A 25696-nucleotide genomic window follows, 5' to 3' on the forward strand; every position below is an offset into this window, starting at 1 on the left:
GGCCTCCTCCCAGGCTCCTCTACCACAGTCTGGGCACCCTGGTGTCAGGAGATACTTTCTGATGTGATCTGCCATAAATGAGAACTCTGTAGAGCCAGCCACTCACATACCAACGGGAACAAAGTGGGCTGCTTCCAGACGGGAAAGTCAGGACACACACAGCTGACATGCCTCCTCATGTGGTGGCCTGGGGGTCCTGAGATCCAACCAGCTACACACTAAAGCCGGTATTTTGGTACTTTCGAATACAACGGCATTTGGGGAAATGAGTGGACAAAGGGATGCCAGAGTGACTAATTAGAGGGCCCTGGCTTTCTCTGGACATTGGGTTGTATTAATTCAAAGTGTGACTTGTTTATTTTGTAGGGTCAAAGAGGAGACTTACCTTCTAGAAAGCCAAAATGGCAATTAGATTATAGTCACCAGAGTATGCCCGAGGCAATACATGAAAAAGGGCTTTGTAAACTACATGAAATAGAAATGACCCTGTTAAGGGTGTCCCTGCCACCCCCAAATAGAGGCCATAATAGTTTGTTCCTGGTGGGAGGCACAGGTCTAGTTAGGGAGCACCTGGCAGAGGACAAAGAGCACAGGCCCTGGGGCCACACTGAATTCTGACTGCAGCAAGGCTAGTTTCTAAGCCATGTATTTGCATGCCTGTGCCCTTGTGGCTCAGTGCACTAGTCCTGGGATGGTGTGTGTCATATGCAAGTGGGAAGGAAGAAGTAAGGACATTAACTGACTTTTCAATGTAGTTGTGATTTTTCAAGTTAGAAATCAGGCATAGCCAAAGCTGGCCTCCACAAACTTGAAATTAGGCCAGGAAATGGAGAGGGGTATCTGTTCTAAAGACAGTAAGGGATCCAAACATCATTGTTTCCAGAGAGATAGCTCAACCAGTAAAATGCTTGCCTTACAGGTGTGAGAATCTGAGTTTGACTTCTAATACCCAGGTAAAAAGCTGGATGTTGTGGTGGACACTTGAAATCACAGAGTCAGGGAGGTCGAGACAGGAAGACCCCTAATGCTCACTGACTAGTGAGACACACTGGAGTGGTTAGTTCCAGGCCACAGGAAGAAGGCAACATTGCTAAGGATGACACCTAAGGCTGTCTTTGACCTATATGTGCACATGCACACACATGCCTATATACATTAAACAACAATAACTTTGAAGTTGGGCATGAAATGGGCATGGGTAGCCATGTTTATAATCTTAGGACTTGGCAGGTTAGCTTAGGAGAATCACAGGTTCAAAGCCAACCTGGACTACCTATGCACCAAGGCAATGTCTCAAAAAAAACAAACCAAACCACACCACACCACACCAGCCAGCTAGCCAACCAATCAACCCCCCCAAAACCCTCCCAAAAACCCAAAAAACAAACAGTCAACCTTGTTTGGTTACAAAAATGTGTCTTGAATAGATATGAGGTCTGGAATCTGTCTGTCTGTCTGTCTGACTGTCTGCCTGCTGGTGTGTCTTCCTTTCTTCCCACTAGTATAAATTATTTGTATGCTTTACTGAAGAGGTGGTGATGTACTTGGTGACAGGAGGAGTTTTAGGACAAGTATACACACTGCATTTTATTTACTCTGTGAAAACTGAAAACGAAGGAGTCTGCCAGGCATGTGGTCCCAAGGGCTCATTTATTTAATAACATCTTTTTGCTTATAACACTCTTCACCTTCATCTCTCTGAAAAACACCCACCAACACTTAACATATCTTTGGGGATGAATGAAGAAAGGAAAGTTTGTCTTCCTAGCAAGAAAAAAGGAGCTCGAACTGACTTCCCTACATAGCTTGTGTCATGAGAACATATTTACCAACAAGTGCCTTTAGATCCAAGAAGAGTTGAGAGAAGCAGAGGACAGAATTTGCAGAGAACTTTCCGCACCCCAGCAGCCTTTCACTCTGGGAACATGTCAAGCAGTCAGACCCAAGTCCTGTGGCTGCCACCAGTTCCATGGAATTCATAGCAATAGAAGGAAGACAATTTGGCCGGGCACGTCTCTCTATCGTTAGAAGCAGGCTTCATTTTGCCTTCTGATTTCACAAGCTGACTTAAAAGGACCCAGCAGACTCCCCTGGGAACTCTGCATAGGTTCTAAATTAAGTTGGATTTTTTCTTTTTTAAAGAAAACAGTTTTTGGAAGGAGCTTGCCTACATAGCAGTGTTTCCCATTTAGAAAGAAAAATAAACACTCCTCTGCTGGATTGGAAGTCAAAACAAAAATACTCCCAGCTGCCTAAGACCTAAGCAAGTCAATGAAAATGCCAAACAACCTTGCTGCTGGCCAGTGAAGCATTTCCTAAGGCCAGGCAGGAAGGGCCTGGAGCCTCAGAGAAGCCAAGGACACATGTAGGGTTTGCTTTTGGGGATTTGCAACAAAATTTTATATTGCAAATATCTGGCCCGATTCATCTATGAAACCATTGAAGTCCCCATAAAAATATACCATAAAGATTCCATGTTACGGTCTCAGGCAGGCCTAGAGTTCAAATTTGACCCTATCACTCAGAGGCCCCATGAGGCAGAGGAAGGAAAGGGGCTTACCTCTCTAGGACTCTGTTCCTTCGATGAGACAGGAACAGCTCACAGGATAGATAAGAGGAATTAATGACTCCCTAAGATAAAGAGGCTCCCCAGTGTGGAGTGCCTCATAAATGCTAATGAGGTGAGCCATAGGAATCAAACAACCTGGAGTTCTTTAAAATAATAATAATAAAAAATATCCAACCCAGTTCTAGTAGGAGTCCTTTTACTTAGTTTTACTCTGGATATGGAAAGACCTGAATCTGGCATCAGAAATAAAGCAGAAGATAGAGAGGCCCTGGAGGCAAGCATGCTTTGGTTCTGAGTCTTTTTCTTCCAGTGGGGTCATGATTACATCACTGTCCTCATCTCTGGACCTCCATTTCCCCCAAAGTAAAATGTAAATAACTGAAGCCCAGACAGTAATGCATAAAGGAGAGGTGTGTATACAGGAGGTGCTCATTAGACGCATGCTTTCTCAGCTTCTCCTACCTTCCTTGGCTTCAGGAAGCTTTCCACAGCTCTTCATTGCTATCTCAGGGCTCTTTATTTCCTGACCCTGTTAAGCCCCACCCCTAAGTTTCCAAAGGCCCCAGCTTCAGAATTTAGATTAGCTCAATTGATGAAACACTGTTGATTCTGGACGTTTCTATGGGGTTAGGACAGGCATTTATTTAATCCTAACCACTTCCCGAGCTCCTGGACTGTGCCCAGTTGATCTTTTCCTATTCACATGGGTGACTTCTGTACGAGTGCCCTGGGGAGGATTAGGATTGTGATGACAGAAAGAGTGACTTACCCTCTCTTCTTTTCCATGGAGACAATGAGCTGCACAGAGATGCCCCACACTTCTTTCTGTGCTTTACATAGGGATTTCTGCAGGGCAGCTCTGAGGTCTCGCAGACCCTGGTCCCAGCACTGGCTGAAGCTGACACAGCTGCTGGTAGAGACTCCAGCGGCAACAGCTAGAAGGCAGCCTAGGCCCAGAGAAAGCAGGTTCCAAGGAGCCAACTCCCTCCCACTACCTCTGGAAACCACTGGAAAGTGAGAAACCTCTGTGCTGTCACTCTCCAGTAGCCAGAGAAGCAGCCCACAACATTTAAGTCCAGTTGGAATGAAGTCTCAGGTGAGCTGCCCTTTGGGGAGTTAGCATATGACCTGCCTTGGGTGCCCTCAAGCCTCAGCTCAGTAGCAGGTAATGTATGGAGACAAGACATTTACCTACCATCTTGGTTATTTTCTGATCCTGCCCAGGGCCTCTCAGGCTAGCAAAGTGCTCGCCCTCTGACTTTCATCCCTAGTACCCAGCTTTGTTATCTAAAAACCATCACTACTAGGGCAGGTTGTCCTTACCTCAGAATGGAGCAACTGTGGGGGTGGGGACCCTCCTGAGATGGCACATTGGGGAGCTGGCTCTGTAGCTTGCTCATTGGGTCATTTACTCATTTATTAATGAATAAAGAATAAATTAATACTGAATAAAGAGCATTTGTAAGACCACAGACCAAACGGCTGAACAAGGTTGTCTCTGGAATTCAGAATATGTGACAACGTCACCTTTCACTTTCCTAGATCATCTGGGGTATAAATAAGCATCCTTACGTCTATGATTACCAAAAGCAATACAGGTAATTTCATTAAAATATATTCACACTCCCCCCCCCCCCTTAAAATCAAATAAAACTGTAGAAACATTTACTGGAGCCACAATGTAGTGACCTGCTTATTGTCACTTGCACCAGCAGGACATTCCCATGTGGGACTTTAGGGACAGAAAGACGACGGAGCATAGCAATAGACTTTCCCGGCACCAGAACAGCAACCAAGCAGAGCCCAGACACTCCCTCCCGCAAAGGCCACACTTACTAATGGTGGTTAGAGAGACACTCTCAGAGCGAGGCCCTGGGGAAGCAGGAGCACAGAGGAGCTGAATTGAGCAAACAGCTGTAGGCCAAAGGCCTCCCATGGTTCCTGCACATCAACAAAGTCACAGTGCCTCATCTTGCCTCAGAGCATGTGACAAAGGCGCTGCTATGGGTAGTTAGTAGCAAAGGGATAGATTAAGGACTTTCGTCTCTTGTCTTCTTTTTTCCTTCAAGGCTTATTTATCTAGAAATGAGTGAAGAACATTATCAGTTATCTACCAATCTATCTACATTTGTTCTATATATGTGTACTATAATATATATATATATATACACACACATACACATGTATATATGTATACACACATGTAATTTTTCTTCCTCAACAAGCTCATATCATGACTGGCAGAGGTACGATCAGTACCACATGACAATAAAACCAGAATACCTTAGAAACTGGCAAGATGGCCTGAAGCGAGACAGTGACTTGCCAAGGACAAATATCCAGTGGCCCACAGAGCTGGAACCCAGGTCTTTCACCCCTAGTTCAGGATTCCTACTTCTGTCCTCTCTAAGGGTGTTCTGACTCAGAGAAAGTCTCCAAAACACGGGGTCCTGGGATGGATGGAGTTTGGTCACAAAGTATGCAGGGCCTATGTGCGCAGCTTATGAGGCCTTTCACACCCTTCCAGGCCACTGCCTATTTTGTGCCAAGGTTCCTAGGAGTAAAGGAGTGGAAGCAGGCTTCCCAACTCCTACCCAGGATTCTATGTCCATGTGTACCCGCTGTCTAGTCCTGACATCAAAGTCTGCTCCACCCACCCATTCTCTCCCGCCCAGCCGGCATCCCTAGGAGGCATTTCCAGCTCTCTCAGGCAGTGGGGAGACTTACTCTCAATCACCCTGTCACCTAACACACCAGGCTCCATCGTTTCTTATCACCCTTAGCTTTCTCCCTCTGTTCCTGAGAAAAGAGAGGGCCTCTGGTATTTCTCCCAGCATGCCGAATGCTCCACTATGTGTGGAGAGCTTTCACAGTGACACTCTGTGTGTGTCCAAGACAGAGAAGTGGCAGCTGGTGAGGTAAGCACTAACACTTAGCGAGCTCCCACCCCAGACCCTATGATGCTGTTCACTGTGACCTGGATAGCACATTGCCTGCTTTCACATTTGAAGAAACTTGGGGAGTCAGTCAGATTTGTCCAAATCCCCCAGGCACAGGGCTTTGATTGGGTGCAGGACTGTGTGGGTCCACCAACAACCATGCCTCATGCTTCTCTCCATCTCTGCTCTTTTACCAGAGTATGGCCTAGAATGCAGCTTCGTAAGGCACTTACAAGATTTACTTTATTTTAAATCATGTGTATGTGTACCTGTGCCCGTGTACAGAGGCCATCAGAGGCCAGCAGCATTAGATCTCCCTGGAACTACAGTTACAGGTAGTTGGGAGTCACCTGACATGAGTGCCTGGAACAGAACTCAGAGCCTCTGAAAGAACAGTATACACTCTTAATCACTGAGCCACCCCTGTAGCCCATACGGGTATTCATAAACAAATGCTTGCCAGTTCAATATACACCCTCCTGTGGTATTTTCTGGAAAAGCCTAATGTTTCCTATTAGAATTGGAAAACTTTGGTGCGGTTATTATAATCTCAAGGCCCTCACATCCAGTGTTATATCCACCCCACAGTGGCTTGAATCCCCTGCAGGAACATCTTTGTGGAGAAATGCACACTGACTGCTGCTGAGCAGGCGGGTATCTCTGGCCAAGGGTAACAGTGCAGGATTTAGATATAGCTCGTTCGCTACATCCTCACACCTCCTCTTCTTGAGGAAAGCAGAGAAAAGGAGTGGACCATGGGCAGATCAAGCTGAAACCCAACAGTTCTGCCTGTGGTCAGATTTAGCTCTGTAGCTGCCGGCAACTTCAGACTAGGAAACTTTCAAAAACAGCCTTGGGCTTCAGGCAACATTCTTTCTCTCTGGTTTTCGTATTGTTAATGAGGGTCAGTTTAATACTGCTCTCTTGGTAACCTTGTAGGGAGAATCTAATGAAGCAACAGGTGACTATGCCTGGTGAGGTCGCTTTGCACACAGCAGCAAGCCAATCAGTATAGCATGTCCCCTACCCTTCAGTTTGGGTCTTTGTCTCTGCCTGGTGTTTGTCTCCTGATGTTTGTGATCCTCTGTTGCATGCACCTGTCGCGGGATAAAGCCTTCTCTGTGGAGCAGAGATAGGCACTACCTACCCCAAGCCCACAAAACCACCCAGGTCCCTGCTTGCCCACAAGCCCACCATGCACCAAGTCACTCCACCCCTGCAAGTTGCAAGCGGTTGGGAGCAGGCATAGCCCACGAGAAGAAAGAAAAGCAACAAACTATTAAAAGTTAGCAAAAGAGAGAAGCACTTACCGTTTGCTGCGACCCCCAGGCTGGCGGAGCCACTTTTAACTAAGAATGAATTAGGGACAAACTCTTCCTCAGAGTCTGAGTCCGGGGTTGGCTGGGCCACACCGTTGCCTAGCAACCGCCTCTGGCTCTCATTGGCCGGAGGGGAGGGGGGCGGGGAGGGGGACTGCTCAATAGGGGTTGATGAAGCAGATGAACAATGCAAGGGAGCACCTGCGGGCCACAAAGACAAACACAGACAGAAAAAAAAATAATGAAAATCGATTTCGAGGCACACAGGGAAGGGGAGGCAACAAAATAAAACACGCATCAACGGGGAAAGGGGCTCTGAACGCTACGATCCACTGCACGTGTGTGTGGCCTGGACAAGGTCTGTCCCTGTGCAAAGAAAGTTGGCGCTCCTTCTGAAGAGCAGGGACAGCTCACAAAAGTGGGCCTAGCAAAGAGCACCTCAGAAACAGCAGGAGGGTCTTCGTTGTTTAGCCTTTCTTTGACTGAGGCTGGAAAGCCTGTGGTTGTCTTCTGCTGACTGAGCCTTTTTACAGAATAAGCGGCTGCCCTCTATGAGCCATAGTGGCCTCTCTGGTAAAATGAGCAGCCAGGGTTGGGTGAAGGCCGAGCCCTTGCGACCCAGCCATTCTGTGATGTCACTGAACTGAAATGATGTTCTTATTAGTGAGATTTGAATCCAACTTGCCTGCAATAAGTCCTGGGCCTCATAAAAAGGCAGTGAGAGCTGGAAAAAATGATCTAAGGCTCTCCCCCACCTTTAGTAGCTTAGAACTTCAGCATACCAGTGTTTTAGTTTTCTGAGGACCTAATATTTTACGATTCTTAAATTCTAACATTCTTTGCAAACTTTTTAAAATCAAGAGTTTTAGCGGTCTTACTCCTTTATCCAAAGATCGTAACATAATGCCAGGCCCACACAATTCACAGGAGAGATATTTGTTGCATATATTAATGCTAGAGATCTGACACACTAGGATCCTTACGTCACATTGGGACACTGGCATTTTATGAGTTCCAAAAGGCAGAGAGCCTGACTCTGAGTTTCTGTGATATATATCATATATAGTACCTAGAATAAATGTATCACATAGTTCCAAGGTTACAGCTTTTGACAGTTCTGTGAGCAAATGCCTAACTCTTCAGAAGGAAGGGACAGCTTGGGAGCACTCACCATCTTGTCTGTGGAGGACCTTTCCACACATGCAGTGCATCGAGTACAAGAGAGGACATAAGCACAGACACACACAAGTATACAGTACAACACAGGCGTCGCCCGTCAGCAAGGGCTGTTACTGTCTCACACCTTGACGGCAGAATATGTGTAAGACACAATCCTATGTCGCCAGCTCTGCAAAAGGCCTTAACCTCAGGAAACACAGCCCATCCCAGATTAGAACATTTAGCTGGATCCTAAGAGGCACAGAACTTCTGATTGGGGGGTGGGGTGTACACACATAACAGACACCCCCATGGTTCACAGCCACCAATTCCAGCCCGTGGCTCACGGCCACCAACTCCAGCTGCATTCTATAGCTCCCATCATGTCAATGCCAAACTTTGAGCCTAACTGCAAGTTGATGTTTCATAGAATTGTTTCATGTGTCATTTGGCTGTTTCTTTTCAGAGCTTCATCAAGGACAAGGCAAGAAGTGGGGATCAATGACCAAGGTACATTGGGGGGGGGTGGCTTTTCCATCCGGGTCTTGGTTTCTTCACTCAAAAACTTTGGGCCATGATTCAACTGTCCAAACCAGTATTCCCTATTCACCATGAGAGCCTTCCCTGACACACTTAGCAGTCAGCACAATAGAGAGGACCACACCTTTCTCTGAACAGGCCTGGTCTTCCCCATTTGATACCGTTGTTTTCTTGGTTATAGTTCAAACATCTGCAACATTAAAATATACAATACATCCTGTGGGCATGGTTCACACTTAGAATGGGTTTCCCAAGTTTAACAGAATCGAGGCTTACATCACTGCCTACCATTTTATTAGCTCTATGATTTGGGGGGAAAATGACTTCCATTCGTCCATTTGAAAGCTGTCCACTCCCCCGGCGCTCTGGTTTTTATGCAGTTTCTATGAGCACTAAAGATGCTCTGTGTGACGATCCAGGACACCAGAGCATGTAGGAGCCTAGAGTCAGTACTCACCAAATGTTAAAGAAATTGAACAGAATCATTGCACCAAGACCCCCTGTTCATGAATCTTCTCCTCCTGCAAAGTTTCTCCACAAGGCTTCATTTATTAAGTCACATATATATTCATTTCCTCCTCTTTTTTTTTCAGTCTTCAATCAGAGCCTCTGATGAACTGGGCCATACCATGCCAAGATGTTACAATATCAGACCAAAGCTAAGGAAGAGACTATGTTGTTCCAGAATGCTTATGACAGCCCTCCTCAGTAGAACTGTCAAGACTTACCAACTACATCATTATATAATTAAATAAATTGTTTCATTTCAAAGTTTGGGACCCAGGTTCAAGTCTAACCCCATGCATCCCTCAAGGCTTCCCACCTTTTCTGTCTTGGTCATTTTTTGGATTGTGGAATATCCAAGAATACTCATCACCAAATGAATTCTCCAACAAAGGGTCAAACTTTAGCATGTTTGGGAAGCACCTGTAAGGTACAGACCTTGTCAGAACTGTTTGCTACCTTCTGCGAATTCACTGGCAGCCATTCATCTCAGCGATCTTTAAGGTAGAAGAATTTCCCAATAGTCAAGAAAATCATAGGAAATATTTATTTTGTCAATTCACAAATTTCAAGATTCTATGTGTTTTATGATACATGCATCATAGCAATTGGAATTGCAATGGATGGAAAGACATGGGCTGTCAACCTTGGCTTGCTCTCTCTCTCTCTCTCTCTCTCTCTCTCTCTCTCTCTCTCTCCCTCCCTCCCTCCCTCCCTCCCTCCCCCCCTCCCCTTCCTTCCTTCCTTATTTCCTTCTTTCCTTTCTTTTTACTAGAGCAGTGGATGTCTGCAGATGTATAGTAAACACTGCTTCATCCTACAGATATCTCCCCATGGTCTAGTGTTGGGCTAGAAGATGAGGAGTACAAGAGGCTCAGCATAGGAGAGCTGGTGGGAAGGCAGGGAAGAGGAACACTTGCACAGGCTTTAAGCAAGGCAGAGGTGGGACAAGCCAGGCAGTGTGCCAATCAGAAGTAAGGGATGAAAAGCTGGGGTTCATTTCATCTGGGTAGTGAGAAAAGTGCCAAGGAGCCATAGAAGATTACAGCGGAGAGATCTGTAATCTTTCTGTGTGAGCATGCTTGGCCGATAAGGATGTCTGACTCCTGGGGTTCAGATATGCTGAGAAGAACCTAGAAATACAGATGCTGCTACTGTGTTTATGGTTAGATGAGATGGTATGACGAATAAACTTTCCCATGCCCCATTCCAGCAACCAAGAGGGTCATAGAAGAGCGAGAAGAGCCATGTCTGTTTCTGGGGGGGGGAGGGGAACAAATAGCTATTTTGATTTGAAAAGTTTAGGTAAACAAGGAAGAAACACTTGTGATTTTAACATCAATTAGACATTTGGTTTTGTGTCACTCAGTATTTGTGTGTATTCCTTTCTATGTATGCATGCAAGAAGAACTATATCTACATAAACTATAGGATAACTATCGGTTAAATATCAGATTGCTTGAATGTCTTAGTAATATAATTTTTTGTTAATTCTTGTATATATTGTATTTTGGCCATATTTCTCCAGTTCTTCCCTACTCTTTTTTTTATTGTCCTTCCCCTTTCCCATTTATCCCCTAGGAAATATCACCTCTACTTTTATTGGATATATACATATATGCTATGTACATTTCTTAGGATATGGTCCCAGTGAATCTAACTTCAGCATGGAGTAGATAAAGTTAGGCAAACCGAGAGAGAACAGACATCTGGAGTGGAAGGTGGGGCAGACGTAACAGAGCTCTTGCAAGAGCCCAGCAATGGGCGTTTGCTTCCCCATGCAATGCTATAGATACAACTTCATTCCCCTGAGAAAGCTTAAGCAGTGGAGGCTTGGAGCAATGAAATCATTTGTCTGCGGCCAAAGGCACCCATTAGAAAACTCTTACCTGCAGAGTTCTTATCATTGAATCCTGAGAAATTGATGAACCCTAATTTGGATTCCCAAGGAGGCTCAGAGAAAAATAGAGGCCCAGGAAAAGAGACACAGAGAAAGCAGAAAGACCATGACCTTCTTTCCCACTGGTCTAACCCAGGATCAAAGTCAAGTTTTACCAGCAGGTGACATTGTATGTCACTTCCTATAGTGTCTGTTTTCTCCTTTAAAAACTGGAACAAGAGTGAATGAAATGTATTGCTGGGAGTTAATGGCCCGAGGCTCACTAGGAGCCCAGGAGTCGGCTTGCTCTCTGGAAAGGCTCAACAAATATTGCTCTCTCTGCTGTGTCTCCGAGGGGAGACCTGAAGAAACAGACACTGACAGTTCTGCAAGTCTGCCAATGAGGCTTCTATAAAATTGAATTATTTGATGATGTAACAAAAGAAAAGAGAGAGGGGGGGACTGCAGGTCAGAAAATTCTGCCATCTAAATCACACCTTTGTGTAAATTGATAATAGCCTTAAAAAATTGAAATCCAATGTATACACTCTCCTGGTGTCATAACACTTGGGAGGTCGAGGCAAGAAGACTGCTGCTGTGAGCTGGAGGCCACCCTGTCCCAACCACCATAAGCAATGATGAAATAAAGACAAATACACACACAAAGAGAAAGAATGAAGGAAAAGAACCTTGGCCTCCAACCACAGAAGAACAGTTCTCCCAGGAACACCTTTTAGCATTATGGATTCTGAGAATAATTTTGGAATGTACCAGAAGGCTAACATTGTGTGTTATTAGCCGATAGACAAGTTTATTTCTCTCAAAGAAGATCTGTTAACAAGATGGGGTTCCCCCCCACATTATTTAGCATTCTTGAGAAATCCATTTGACTGCCCAAAGGAACTTGTACTGATCAGTAAGCCCCATCTAGGCTATGGTAGGGAAACCTGTGGCACATGTACAATGTCAACAACTATGAGCCCCTGTCTGGACAGTTTTAGTTGTGGCTTATGGAGAGAGATGATCCTGAGAAACTCCCAGGTCACTTGGAGAGCTTCCCAGTAACTTTTGAACTAGAAGTCCTGTGACATGGAAGTGCTGAGCCTGGCTCACAAATGCCACTACAAAGTGACACAGCATCTCTTCCCCAGTGCCACTTTAATCACTCCACCTAGATGGAGCACCTTCCCTCTCTTATCATGATCCATTGTCTAGCTACCCATATAACAAGCAGAATCCTGTTCATTTCTGAGGAGAGGCAGGAGCACTGACAATATCTGAGAGACTGAGGTCTGGTGGAGGGTCAGCAGCTCTTGCAGCAACACCACATCCTGTGTCTTATGCCATTCAACTCTCTTTATGTCTACTGCTTCAGCCAACTAGGAACCACGCACTGTCCATCTCTGTGCTCTGCTCCAGCCCAGAGTCTCACATCAGCACCAACTTGCAGGACCTGTCCCGGTTATGTGCATTGATTCCATCTCATTCCTTTTCAAAGAGATAAAAATCTGGGAAGTGAGAGTGGCCATCTGTCACTTGTGGGGAGCGGTTTGTGTGTGTGTGTGTGTGTGTGTGTGTGTGTGTGTGTGTGTAAGCCCCAATTTGTACTTGCTGTTCTGTACTAATGCTATCCTATTTTTATAAAGGATCTTATTTGGATGGGGTATTAGGTGGTTCTCCTGTGGTAAGGCAATGGAATACACACTGAGTTTAACATCAGAGGCAGCAATCCGTGGCCATGGAGCAGGAGGCAAGCATACTAGGCATTGTCAACAAGCATCTCATGTACCTGGCAAGCCTCTTGCCTTTCACTTGAACTAAAATCCCCTAAGTTTCTTCCCTGGTCCGACATTGCAAAAGATGGAAGCAACAGCAGCCTACACTTCTTGTGTTGCTCAGAAGATTAAAAGAGGCAATAAAAAGATGCAGGATAGAAATGATTTCAATTACAATAGGAGATCAGACTCTTCTAGCCCAGGAGAGGCTCCTAAGACCTTTATAGAAGGTACAAGTTTGGATAAATGTATTAGGAAAAAGGTTAGCTAAAATTGAAAAAAAAATCTTTATAATGTCATCACCATGTGAACAATTTTAAATTGTTCCAAATTTGAATATGCTTTTATATTTTTAATCTATTGTACAATGGCATGCTGAGGAAATGGCTCAGTGTGTAAAGGTCCTTGCCATAGAGCCTGACACTCTGAGTTTAAGCACCAGAGCTCACCCTGAGTTTAAGGAGAGAACAGACTCTTGGAAACTGCCATTTGACTTCCACGTGCAAACACTGGCAGACATGTCCCCCCAAATAAATAACAAATTAAAACATAAAAAATTTCTGTAATGAGCATATATAGTTCTTTTCATACTTTTAAACTGGTGTTTTAAAACTACAGGGGAAATGAAGTAATAAGTGTGAAAATACCTTGTGTCTAGTAGGTGCTAAGAGAGCTGTGGGGTTTAAGTATAAACAAATACTGAAACTAGTAATGTAGCCAGGTATGAGCTAACTTTTAACTGAGCAATTCGACTTCTAAAAACTTATGTAAGAATGACTTTTGAAAGACTTTTACAGATGTTCTTAGCACATAACAGTAAAAAGTAAAAATTTAGAGAAAATTCTAAAAAGGTTAAACATTTTTAATTTTAAAAGCAAATGCATAGTTATATAAAGTAAGACACAGGCATGCAGTGTTAGAATAGACAGATTCTGTAAACTGTGCTTGTAACGGCAATCGGAAAAGCAGGGTAGAAACTGCATGAAGGCTCTTCTGACTCTTACACACACACACACACACACACACACACATGTCCACAAAAAAATTTTAATACCAGTCATGTTCAGGCTGTATAATTTTGGAGTTTATTTATTTTATATCTTTCTTCTTTCCCTCCTTCTATCTTCCCTTCCTCTCTCCTTCCCTCCCTCCCTAACTCCTTACTCATTCCCTCACTCTTCTCTCCTCTTCTTGTTTGGTTTCTGTGTGAATGTCTCACATGCCTACACTTGCCTGAGACTCACTATGCCACACAGACTAGTTTCAAACTCAAAACTCATGGCAATCCTCCTGCTTCAGCCTTGCTAGGACTTCAGGCATGAGCCACAGTGCCTGACTTCTTTGTTGCCCTTTCTTTTCAAGGAACGAATTCAATGGTGAGATTTGTTGTTTGGAAAAAAAACAATAAACAATATAAGTTATTTTAAAGGAAAGACAATGTACACAGAAATCCAACTCAGGAGCCAGTTCTTGACCAGGAGTCCTGCTGGGAAAAGTCAACTCCCTGTAAGTCCCAAGCTCAGTGAGCAGGGCAGTCCCTGGGTCTCAGGCCCAGCAGCTCCTACTCTGTCAACCATCCCCACAGCGTTTGTTTTCAGAAGCAGGTCCTGGTCATCTGTCTCTGTGACTTACGCTGGGAAAATGGTCTTTGGAAACAAGACACAGTAAATTACTCAGGCTCAGGGCATTTGGTCTCCTCCTCCTCCCTCTTCCTCCTCCCCCTCTCCTCCTCCCCCTCTTCTCCTCTCCTTCTCCTCCTTCCATCCTCTTCCTCCTCCTCTTCCTCCTCCTCTTCCTCCTTACAAGTCTCTTAGGGAGGTTGGTTTTGTTTTTCTTCATTCGTAAACAGAACTCTGCTTTCATGGGCTTGCCAAGGAGTACCTTCCTCACACTGAGAAGATAGTCTTAAGGTTTGTCTGCTCTTCACATGGGTACAGAGTCTCTGCCAGTTAGTATGCTGGGTGGCAGAGCAATATTTGAGGAAGACATTCATTTATTTTACGTGATCTCTTTTTTATTGGAGAAATAATTCACATGCCATATAAGCCACCCGGTTTAAGGACACTACTCAGTGGCATTGAACATATTCACAGAGCAGTGGGACCATTGCTTTACAGTTCATCTGAGAATATTTGCTTTACCCAAAACAAAGCATCATAGGTATCTGCAGGCACTCTTTATGGTTCCTCCAGAACTTGCTGCTTGGGGGCAATCACAGATCTGTTCTCCCTCCTCATAGTTCTGCCTATTGTGGAATTTTCAAGGAAATAAAATCACATATTCTGGGTTCTTTTGTGACTGGCTTCTTTCACTGAGCATGTCTTTAAATTTTACCCACACCTCTCTATGTTGCCAGTTCACACTACAGTGGATGGATATGTGAGATTTTGATCATCCACACATCAAAACTTGCTTGTTTCCCTTCTTGGCTATTATTGCTGGCTGCTAAATTCTTGCACATGGGGTTTTGCATGGGGAGTGTGTTTTCACTTCTGTTGGGTATAAACTTAGGTGTGGAATCCCTGGATTGGATGTTATCTTAGTTAGCTTTGTCAACTTGGCAGTCTACAGTCACTTGAGAAGAGACTCTCAACCGAGGAATTGCTCAGATCAGATCAAACTACGGGCATGTTGGGGGTGGTATTGATTGTTAATATAGAAGGGCCCAGCCCACTGTGGGTGGTGCTATTCCTTTGGCAGGTAGTCCTAGGCTTTACAAGAAAGCTAGCAGATCATGAACTTGAACAAACATCATTTCTCTATGGTTTCTGCTATACTTCGCTGTCTCTTAAGTTCCCTGGTTAGAGGCAAATCGTCGGAATAACAAACAGGCATGACTTCCCTTGATAGAGTATAACTGGTAAGTTAAAATAAACCCTTTGCTCCCAATGTTGTTTTTGTGAGAGTAATTTATTGGAGCAACAGACAGAAAATTAGAACAGATGGTAACTCCATGTTTAGCCTTTTAAGGAAGTGTCAGGTAGCTTTCCAAAGTGGCTGTATCATGTTACATTCCCACTAACAGCTGACTTCCTTACCTCCTTGCCAACACTTGTTATTACCTACCTTTCTGGATGCAGTTATTCTGGTGTGTTTTATTTGCATCTTCCCTACAGTAAACCTGATCAGCTTTCATGTGCTTATTGACCAGTTGGGTATCTATCTTCTTTGGAGAAATTTCTCTTTAGTTTCTCCTTGGTTCCTTTTCCTAGTTTTAAGTTGTTTTTTTTATTTTTTTTAAATTTTTTTTTAATTTTTATTTTTATAAAACTCAGTTGCAACCCTGAGATTTTCCTCAAATAAGCTATTTTGTGCCTATTTTGCCAGGCATTGTTCTAAGAATGACAGACAGGTAAAGAAGGGCAGATCCTTGGCTTCTGAAAAGTTGCATTATAGTAGAAAAGACAATCAATGATCTACAAAGCAAATATCTATATAGAAGATAACCAAGTGTGTGTATAGGGGGTAAATAATCTGAAGAGATGTTAGGTGAGTACAGAGCCCAGTGTGCTATGGTGACTGTGTTGTAGCAGTGTGGTAAGGGGTGGTCTCCCTGAGGAGGTGCCAGTAAAAGTAACTGAAATATGAGCCATTCAATAGTTGGGGACTGTCTCTGCTTCAGGCAGCAAACCCAGCAATGACAAAATCCCTGCAGCAGGACCATGGTCATTTGAGGCACAGTAAGGAAGCTAATAGGGCTAGATGAATGGAATTAATAAGGAGAAGACCACAGATGAGCCTGGAAATCTTTCCAAGGGCCAGGTTATTGATGGATAAATTCTGCAAATGAAGGCCACCAGGCACATGTTTCTTATGAGTCATGTCCCCCCTGATCCAGGACAGAGATGGATCTTATTCATCATATGTGTCCACAGCCAACATAGTGATTCCACACATAGTTGGAGTCTGTTACACGCTAAGATGGATCCCATTACATGTTAGAGTAGATAACAACTCATTAAACACTGAGATGTCATAGTGTTTACAATTTACACATGAGCAAGAGTCACATTTGTTGTCGCCTCTTAGCTAACCCAATCCTTTTCTCACTATGGGTAGGTGATGTGGTTTGTGCAAGGACACACGATTCCATCTGTAAGGGGCCAAATGAGACTGAAGGGGAAGTGAGTAAGATCTAGACCTGAAACTTAGACTTTCTAGCAGGTTAGACTTTCATCTTTTAAAAACTCAGGATATCAAGATTTGGTCCTACTCAACATGGGTCTCATGAAGAAATGAACACAAATGTGTCCATCATGTGTTATTTCGCTCTCTTCCTTCCTCTCTCCCTCTTCCCTCCCTCTCCCTTTTTTCCCTCTCATTTCTATTTTGTGGCCAACCATAGTCAAACCCCCAAGGCAGTTCTGTGGGGGGCCTTAGCTGAGACTGCCAACACAGAGCTAAAAACAGCCCTCACCCTGGAGGGAGTCAGAACTCCAGGATACAGGAGACAGAAACACATCACGGGGAGAGGTAGGGATGCAGAGGAAGGGAAGAGTGGTGAGGGCAGTACTGATGGGCAGGGTGACTGGCAGGTGCTCTAAGTTCCAAGTCCTAACTGTAGCCTCAGGCTTCTCATGGGCTTTTGCAGCCTTTCCTAGAGGGGTTGAAGATACTTTATCTAGGCCCCTGGAGGCTAGAATTGGGCTGGGGCAGAAGGCCATTTTTCCATGGAATGTGGGAGAGAAAGATGCAAGGCCATCTGTATTATCTCTCTCTGTCAAACTATGCTGGCAAATGTGACCGAAGAGCCACTGAAATTGATGGCGAGCCTCAAACAATCTGGCTACAGAGAGCGCTCCTTTATCAGGGAGGCTCGGGCAGCTCAACTTCTGCACTGAGAAGTGATTAAGAAAGCGCTTCCAAACAGCTGCTCAAAATCATTTATTACTTCCTGGGGCTGTATCTCCAGATATTTGCCTTCTCCCACTCAATTTACACAGCTGCAACATTCTAGGCCTCATAACTGAGGAAGAGCATAACCTGATTGCTGGGTCCATTACTCAGATGTGGGGGATCTCAGACCTAGAGGGAAGAGGCTAGCGGAACCGCTGGGGGAAAGAGTCAGTTGCTGGAGGGTAGCGTGGTTACTGACAGTAATTGATTGTCTTCTATGAGTCCAGTTCTGTGGAACCTTTTTTATGTGAATCATCACCTTCAATCTGCAGTAACAGGTGTAGAGTGGGTTATGCCCAAGCAGGATGCTCAAGGTTACTCAGCTGGTGGGTACCAGGCTGGGCTGTGGCCAGCAAGCTCCAGAAATCTGCCTGGCTCCACCTCTTCCATGCTGGGATTACATGGATTCCTCACTATGTGCAACATTTTACTTCTTAAGTGTGTATTCTGGGGCTCAAACTTAGGTCCCTGTGCTCCTAAGTCAAGTGCCTGCACACTACTGTTAAAGAACATTGGGATGAGTGTTTCTAGAGAAGGCCTAGGGAGGCAGAGGGATGAGTGGAGAGACTTGGGATGTAGGAAAGCTTAGTGTACAATCTTGCCTGTCATTCATTCTTTGGCTCTAGACATAGCAGCAGCAACCAAGTAAGCTGCACCGTGAGAATTGAACCACCAACCTTCCCTGAAGCTGAAAATGAACATGTGACAGGGCTACCTTTAGAGCTCTCCTAATGCTCCAGTAATAAAGCTAGCAAGATTGATTTGCACCATTCTGCAAGTCCCGAGTCTGTCTCTCCGAGTTCCTCTTTATTACCCCCATTTAGCAGATGAGAAGAGGGAAGTTCAGGAAGGTTAAGTGACTACATTCTGAAAGTCTATGATTTTCTGAAGGAAGCTGCCCTCGAGCATTCTGCCTGAATAACTGACTCCTTTGCTCTCAGGAGGAATTTTATGCAGGGGAGGAAAAAAATGACTCGTTAATCACAACAATGCTACAGTGGTTACTATTGATCCCATCCTTTCTCCTTAGCAGTCTGTGACATGGTGTGGAAGACACATAACCATTTAATCCCACAACAATCTGATGATGCAGATCCTGATATTATTCCCATTTCAAAGAGGAGGAGTCTTCCTTTTACAGTGCTCAATCAGCCTGGCCAAGGTCATGTGATCATCAGGGCAGAGAAAGGACCAGAGGTGACTCCAAGTGGCTGAAGAGCCACAGTCTGTGAAGCTAATCAATCACTCCTCTCTGAAGCATACAAAGAGTCTTACAGCTAGATGAGCACAAGCAGGAGACTGTGGTCTGGAGCAGCCAGAGCAAGAAGCCCAAAGAAAGTTACCTCCTTAGTTTAAATCTGTTTTTGCCATTTACAAGCTGGTCTACCCTGGGCAAGAATTTCTAAGTTCTCAGAGCTTCAGTTCTTCCGCTCTAGAATGGAGACAGTGCTAGCTCCTTCCTGCCTCTCGGGCTTGTACAGGATAGGAGTACAGACCCCAAAGCTTCATTTGAACATTTGTGGCCACCTGTTCTGTACCAGACATTATATGTGATATGTCTTATCTCTGAGTCTCACAGGAACCTGGGCAGTGAATTCATTGCTCCTGTTTTGCAAAGAAACACATTTAGAAAATTATGCAAAGTACACAGAGTGATGCATCATGGGAACTGCACAAAGCTGGACTGGAATCCATGACAGTTGGATTCTCCAGTCCACGTTGGTTCCCAGAGTGTCATCTTTACATGCAGCATTGCAGAGAGCACTGTCAGACATTAAAGTGAAGTTCTTGGCATATAAGTTGTGTGTATGGGTATGTGCACATGGGTATGTGTGTGCATGTGTGTGTGGTGCATGTGTGTATGCATGCGTGTGTACGTGTGGGTGTGCATGTATAATGTGTGTGTGCATTCACGTGTAGGGGTATGTGTGTGCGTGTGTTTGTAGGGGGCACAGCATGACAAGCAAGGGAGCAAAGGCAGGAATAGTACAGAAGACTGCACTCAGGCATCAGCTATTGTTCTATAATAGAAATGTAATTATTTCATAAGGATAATAACAACTCATCCCATGTGCAGAACCCTTGCTGATGCAGAAAACCATTTCACACCATTATCTCATCGCATCCCATAATGGCCCTGCAGGCAGGGGAGTAGAGCTAATTACGTTAGGTTTTGTTTGTAGCAGCCTCTCTCGGTTGTCTATCAATACCCATTGCCCTCACTAACAGCATCCTGACTCTGATCAGTGGACCAGGCCTCTGTTACATGCCTCCATTGCTGGATCTTGGCTGGTAAATGACAGTGTTTCATTCTCCTCTTGAGAGTATGACCATGGTCAGGGTGACATGAGGAGAAGCTTTGGGTCACCTGGATGCTGAGCTATCTGCATATAATGCTTGAGACTGTAGCAGAAGCCAAGAAGTTGCTCAGGCTTTGATAAACCATGTCTGGAATTGTTTTGCCTTAGAACTTCTCCTCCTCCTCTCCTTCCTCCTCTTCCTCCTCCTCCTCCTCTTCTTCCTCCTCTTCTTCCTCCTCCCCCTCTTCTTCCTCCTCCCCCTCTTCTTCCTCCTCCTCCTCTTCCTCTTCTTCCTCCTCCTTCTTATTTCTTAAAATTTATTGATTTTATTTATTTTGAGTACACTGTAGCTGTCTTCAGACACACAAGGAGAGGGCACCGGATCCCATTACAGATGGTTGTGAGCCACCATATGGTTGTTGGGAATTGAATTCAGGACCTCTGGAAGAGCAGTCAGTGCTCTCAACCACTGAGCCATCTCTCCAGCCTGCCTTAGAACTTCTTGCTGAGTGATATAATGAAGGACTAAGTTAATCATAATGGTTACAGGTAAGTTGAGTTTGGCTTCTGTACATGTCATCTTAAGATATACCACTTTTCTTTAGAAAGTTACCATTTTAGCTGGGTTTGCAGTCACCTAGGAGACATATCTTTGGGTAAACCTCTGAGGATGTTTTCAGAGAAGTTTCCATGAGGAAAGACCCACCCTGAATGTGGGTGATATCATCACAGGTGCTGGGGTCCAAGACTGAATATGAATAGAAAAGGGAGAAAGCTAACTGAAAACTAGCATTCATCTTTCTGATTTCTGACTGTGGAAATGATCTGTCCAGTCCTACCACTGTGCTCTCTGTGCATGATAGACTCTATTCTCTGAAAGCACTAGTCAAACAATAACAGTCACCCCTTTTCTCTAAGTTGCGTTTGTTAGGTATATCATCATAGTAATAAGAAAATTACCACAGTGTTCCTAAAAGTCCCCTCCTGCTACTTGAGCTTTTCATACGTATCCTCACATCTAAGCCTATGCTAAGAGAAGCGCTGTTGCTTGTTCAGTTGCCAGCAAAGCATGGCTCTGGTCTTTCTGTTTCCCATCAACACTTCCCTTACTTCCAGAGCCTCTGAGCTGATGTGTCAGAGGGTAGGCATGGGAACCAGGGAATCCTGGTTAAGTCAGCTGCACAGTGATCCTAAGGCTACTTCTGCTGTTACCTGAGATGCTGATGCCTGCTTGCAGGCTGGCTGTGAGACAAGGGTAAGCAATAGCGCTGTTTTAGATTTCCTCCACAGAGAGGCTGCTTCCCTCAGTCAGTAGCAATCCCACTAGTTTCTGGTTAGTACTTCATGCCTGGCATGAGGAATCTGTGGTGAATAAAGCCTTTGCTTTCTTGGTACTTCTGGCCCAGTAGGGCACGGACTATTGGACACCATGTCTTATTTCATCCCAGGTCCACTAAGACCTTTGATTCTTCTAAGAACCAGTGTCAGAGAGTAATCTTATTAGGGATAAAGCCACAGTCAGAAGTCTCACTCCCTGGGCTCCTACTTCTTGCATGCTTCTGCAGGATGTATAGCTGCAAACTTTGACTTCCTCTTAAAGGATCCCCACAGCTGGTCTCAGCGTCATCATGTCACAGCTGCTCAAGCAGGGTCCTTCTTCCTTGACACTCCCACAGAGCCTGCACTTCGAAGCCTGTTCATACTCACTGGGGAGCATCTCACTGCCAATTTTCCACACAGCCATTCAGCCAGGCCTGAGCTTGCGCGCTTCCTGAAGAAGAGCTTATCCAAAGTGCAACAGATGACTTCTTGTGTCATAAATGATTTCCTAAGGTCCAGCTGAGCCGTTCCAGGCGCGAGAGTACCCATTGGTAGTGATGCCTGCTGCTGCTACTGCTTCTTGTTAAAAAGTTGTCATTCTTTGATAAAGCCTCTGTTATGTTACATCAGGCTTCGGACTGTCCTTGCCGACCTCTGTGGAAGGTCTCCATGGGTACTCTTAAAATCACTGACTATACACAGGAGCTTACTGTCCTGACCTCTTTGGCCTTTGTGTGAACTTTCCTTCTTACATGTGATACCCTTTCTAGTATCTGTTCGGAAAGTATATTTTGAATACCACATTCTTTGAAAGAGAAAGGAGAACTCATCCTCTTAAGTGGGTTGTGAATATAAGGCTGTTAAGGCCATGCATCCCATGAATATTTGTTATAGACTTGCCAAGTCTTCATTCACTTGATCATTTATTCATTCAACAAGTATTTCTTGAAAGCCGCATAGCAGTCCCAATGGCACTATCCTATGGAAATTCACAGTCTCATGGGATGTGCACGGTTATGCTTTGGATAGGAGCTATTCCCATGAAGACTCATGTGTTGAAGGCCTGCTCCCATCTGATTGTGTTGTTAAGAAGTGATGGGATCATGAGGGTATTAAGTTTATCAATGGTTTGATCCATTGATGAGTTTACTTTGAATACAGTACTAAAATGTGAGCCTGGTCATGGGATGGAAGTAGGTCACCGGGGGACTACCTTTAAAGTGCATGTCTTGCCTGCCGCTGCTCCCCTCCTGTCTAACATTTTTTGCTTCCTGTCTGTCTGCCAGGTGGTGAGCAGTTCTGTGCCACCATGCTCTCTCAGCAATGACGCTCTGTCTCACCATGGCAGACTCACAGAATCGTGGACTAAAACCTATGAAACTTTGAGCCCACGCATATCCCTCTTCTTTTAAATTGCTTCTTGTTTGATATCTGCTGCAAAACAACAAGTACACTTACTGTGGGTTATGTTTATGTAATTTTATGATGCACCTGCATGAGACAATGCACAGGTGAGGGTGACCTCTGCCAAACTGAACTGTCCCCTCCTCTGTGTTTTCATTGTGCCATCCAATCTATCTGCAGCATAGAACTGAGGCCTACTCTGTGCTGGCACTAAGGATGCAGGTGGGCGAATCAGGCAGACGTGTTGCACAACCTGTGCTGTGCCCGGTGGAGGGGAGGTATTCCACTCAGGAGTTTAATCACCCTAGGAGAGGAATCAGCAGACAGAGTATCTTCTGCTCAGCCTCTGCAGCTGCCCCCTCCTGTTCTAGAGACCCTTGTGGCCATGTCTTATCAAGGACAATCTCCTGTGCTTTGAGGCTCTGGCAGGAGCCAAGTGGGGATGAAATCTCAGGTCAGGAGTTAGAGCCTGACCTTGGCTCCTGGCTTTGGTCTCATAGCAAAAGTCCTTGTGCCTTGGGCAAATCCAAGGCATCTCACCAGGACTAGGCTTTCTGAGCCATTGGAATTCTCAAGGGGTTCTAGAATAAGTGGATAGCCATGTGCCCATCAACTGTCATGGATTCCAACAGCAGCAAGGGGAGGGAAGCAAAGTCAGGACAAAGCCCCTAGGACTCACTGATGCGTCTTTTGCTATACCTCTCTGGGCCTCAGCTTTCCCGTCTGGAAATGATGGGACCAGTTTTTTGAAATAAAGAAGATTTGATTTAAATTCAAACCCCATCTCTGATTCTTTGTGATCTGTAATAAGTTAGTTCTGAGTTCAAAATGGAGATTTCAACCTCTGTTTTGTTATGTGGATACAAAGCTTGGGATATAATCTAATCTATGAATAGTATAATAATATTTGATACTCAGTAAGTACTCAGTAAAATTTAGTTCTTCCTTCTCTGAGAGGCTAGGTAGCCTCAAGATTTAATAGGACTTTCCTCTTTTATTTTGTATACAGTTTTTCTCTCAAGATGAAGAGGTAGGAATTATATTTGGATCTTATGATCACTGATAGACTCAACCCAGAAGATTAAAGAAAACCCAAACCCTTATTGTAGTCTGTGTACCCACACATCCCAAACCCAATGCCCCAAACCCCAAATAAAACTCTCAGCAGAACTGGAGCATGTTACTAACAGGCCAGGTTACTAAGTGTAGGTCCTGGTCTGCCCCTGCTCTAACTGGAAGAAAGAAGACTCAAATCAGTAAGCCTAGGACAGAAGCAGGGCATATTACAACATGTGTAAATGGAGTCCAGACAGTTCTTAGAGAATTCTTTAGAAAATTACATTGTAAAAAAAAATCTGGAAAATGAAAATGAAAAAAAAGGTATAAATCTCGAGACACAAATCTCATACCAAAATTAAATCAAGAAGATGTAAACAATTCAAATAGATCTATAATAAGCAAGGAGATTGACGTAGTTTTAAGGAGCCTTCTCAACATCCAGCCTGAGGCTGTCTCGGTCTCAGTCAGTAGAGTGCATGTCTAGCACAACATGCACAAAGCTCTGGTTTTGATCCCCAGAACCGCATAAAACAGGTATGGTGGCTCATGCCTATAATTCCAGAACTTAGGTGGTAAAGACAGGAGGACCAAGGATTTAAGACCAGCCTTGGCTAAATGGTGAGTTTAAAGACAGTCTGGGCTACATGAGATCAAGACCCTACTTAAAAAAATAAAATAATTAAATTAAAAAGAGTCTTCTTTTTAGTCTGTTCAGCAATAGACAGACCAACTACCAAATTCTATCAAAATCTGAACAATAATTAACACTAACCCTCCTCAAATCATTCCACAAAACAGACTGGAGGGTGCCTACTAAACACATTCTACAAAACCGATATTACCCTGGTGCCAAAACCAGAGAGGGTACAAGGACAGCAAAATACTATGGACCAGTTTCACAGATGCAGACATTTGTAATAATAAATTCAGAAACTGAGATCAAGAACACATTAAGAATGTCACACACTGTGGCCAACTCAGTGTCATTACAGAGATGGAAGAAGATGCAGTGTAACACATATTCAAACTCAGGGAGAGAAGTCACATTACCATCTTAACAGATGCTAAGAAGACCTTTGACAAAGTGCTCCATCCCTGAGGGAAAAGCCTTGAGAAAATCAGGGATTGGGGGACAGTGAGGTGGCTTAGCATCTAACCTTCACAACTCCAAGGGGTGGGTACTGTCATTTCTATGGGGAAAATTAAGAAACTGGTATAAGACAAGCCATCTTCTTTGCCTCTGACAACTCATCCACACAGGACCAGGCCTGGGGCCAGGTCTGTTATTCACTAAGGCCTTCACTATTATCTCCTTCCATTCCAAGGGATGCATGGGAAGGCTATTCTCTGGCCTCCACCCTTACATTCATTCCCTTGTATAATTCACAGTGGAGCTGACTTGTGAGCCCAACACTAGAAATATAGAGCATCATTTCCAAGCCTAGGAAGACCTTGTACTTCCTCAAACCACTTGTCATGGGGAAATCAGCCACCGTGTTGTGAAGCTGCGCAAAGAGCTTTGAAGAGGCACATGTGGTAAGGACCTGAAGCCACAGCCACCCTCAGCTCTGCAGCAGTGAGCCAGTCATCTTAGAAGTGGATTCTCCAGCTCCAGTCAAATCTTTGGATGACTGACTGTGAGCCTGGCTGAGACCCAAGTCAGGCTAGTAAGCTAATGAATCCCTGGCCCCCAGAAACTTTGAAATAACAAATGGTCCAAGCAGTTAGAGTTTAGGGTAATTTGTTATATAACATGTGAAAAAAAATAATACAAAAAAGGAAAGATCACAGTAATTAAATGGTGAGCAACTTTAGAAAGAAGATTGTTTTTCTTTCTTTGTGTCTGTGCATGTGTGTATGTGCATGTATTTGTAGGTCAGAGGCCAGAGGTGGTGTCAGATCCCCTAGAGTTAGAGGAAGTTTCACGGCACCCGATACAGGTGCTGAGAATCAAACCTCCATTTTCTGGAAGAGCAGCAAACACTTATCTGTGGAGCTCTCTCTCCAGTCCCGCCCCCATATGTGAGGTGTGCC

At 44.5% G+C, this 25696-nt stretch overlaps 1 protein-coding gene across 5 annotated transcripts in view; it reads right to left on the reverse strand.

Annotated features, from left to right (window-relative positions):
* The window catches only part of Tenm4 (teneurin transmembrane protein 4), a 725631-nt gene that overhangs the window by 262277 nt on the left and 437658 nt on the right, over nucleotides 1-25696 (reverse strand). For 3 of the 5 annotated variants that reach the window (XM_028770606.1, XM_028770604.1, XM_028770605.1), the window contains one exon: nucleotides 6819-7028. The exons of the other annotated variants lie outside the window; for them this stretch is intronic. In XM_028770606.1, coding sequence (XP_028626439.1) covers nucleotides 6819-7028 — 210 coding nt within the window. The remainder of the gene's footprint in view (nucleotides 1-6818; nucleotides 7029-25696) is intronic. 5 annotated transcript variants of the gene reach the window in all.

Source organism: Grammomys surdaster, unplaced genomic scaffold (assembly GCF_004785775.1).
Source record: "Grammomys surdaster isolate TR1022 unplaced genomic scaffold, NIH_TR_1.0 203, whole genome shotgun sequence".
NCBI classification, from domain to species: Eukaryota; Metazoa; Chordata; class Mammalia; order Rodentia; family Muridae; genus Grammomys; species Grammomys surdaster.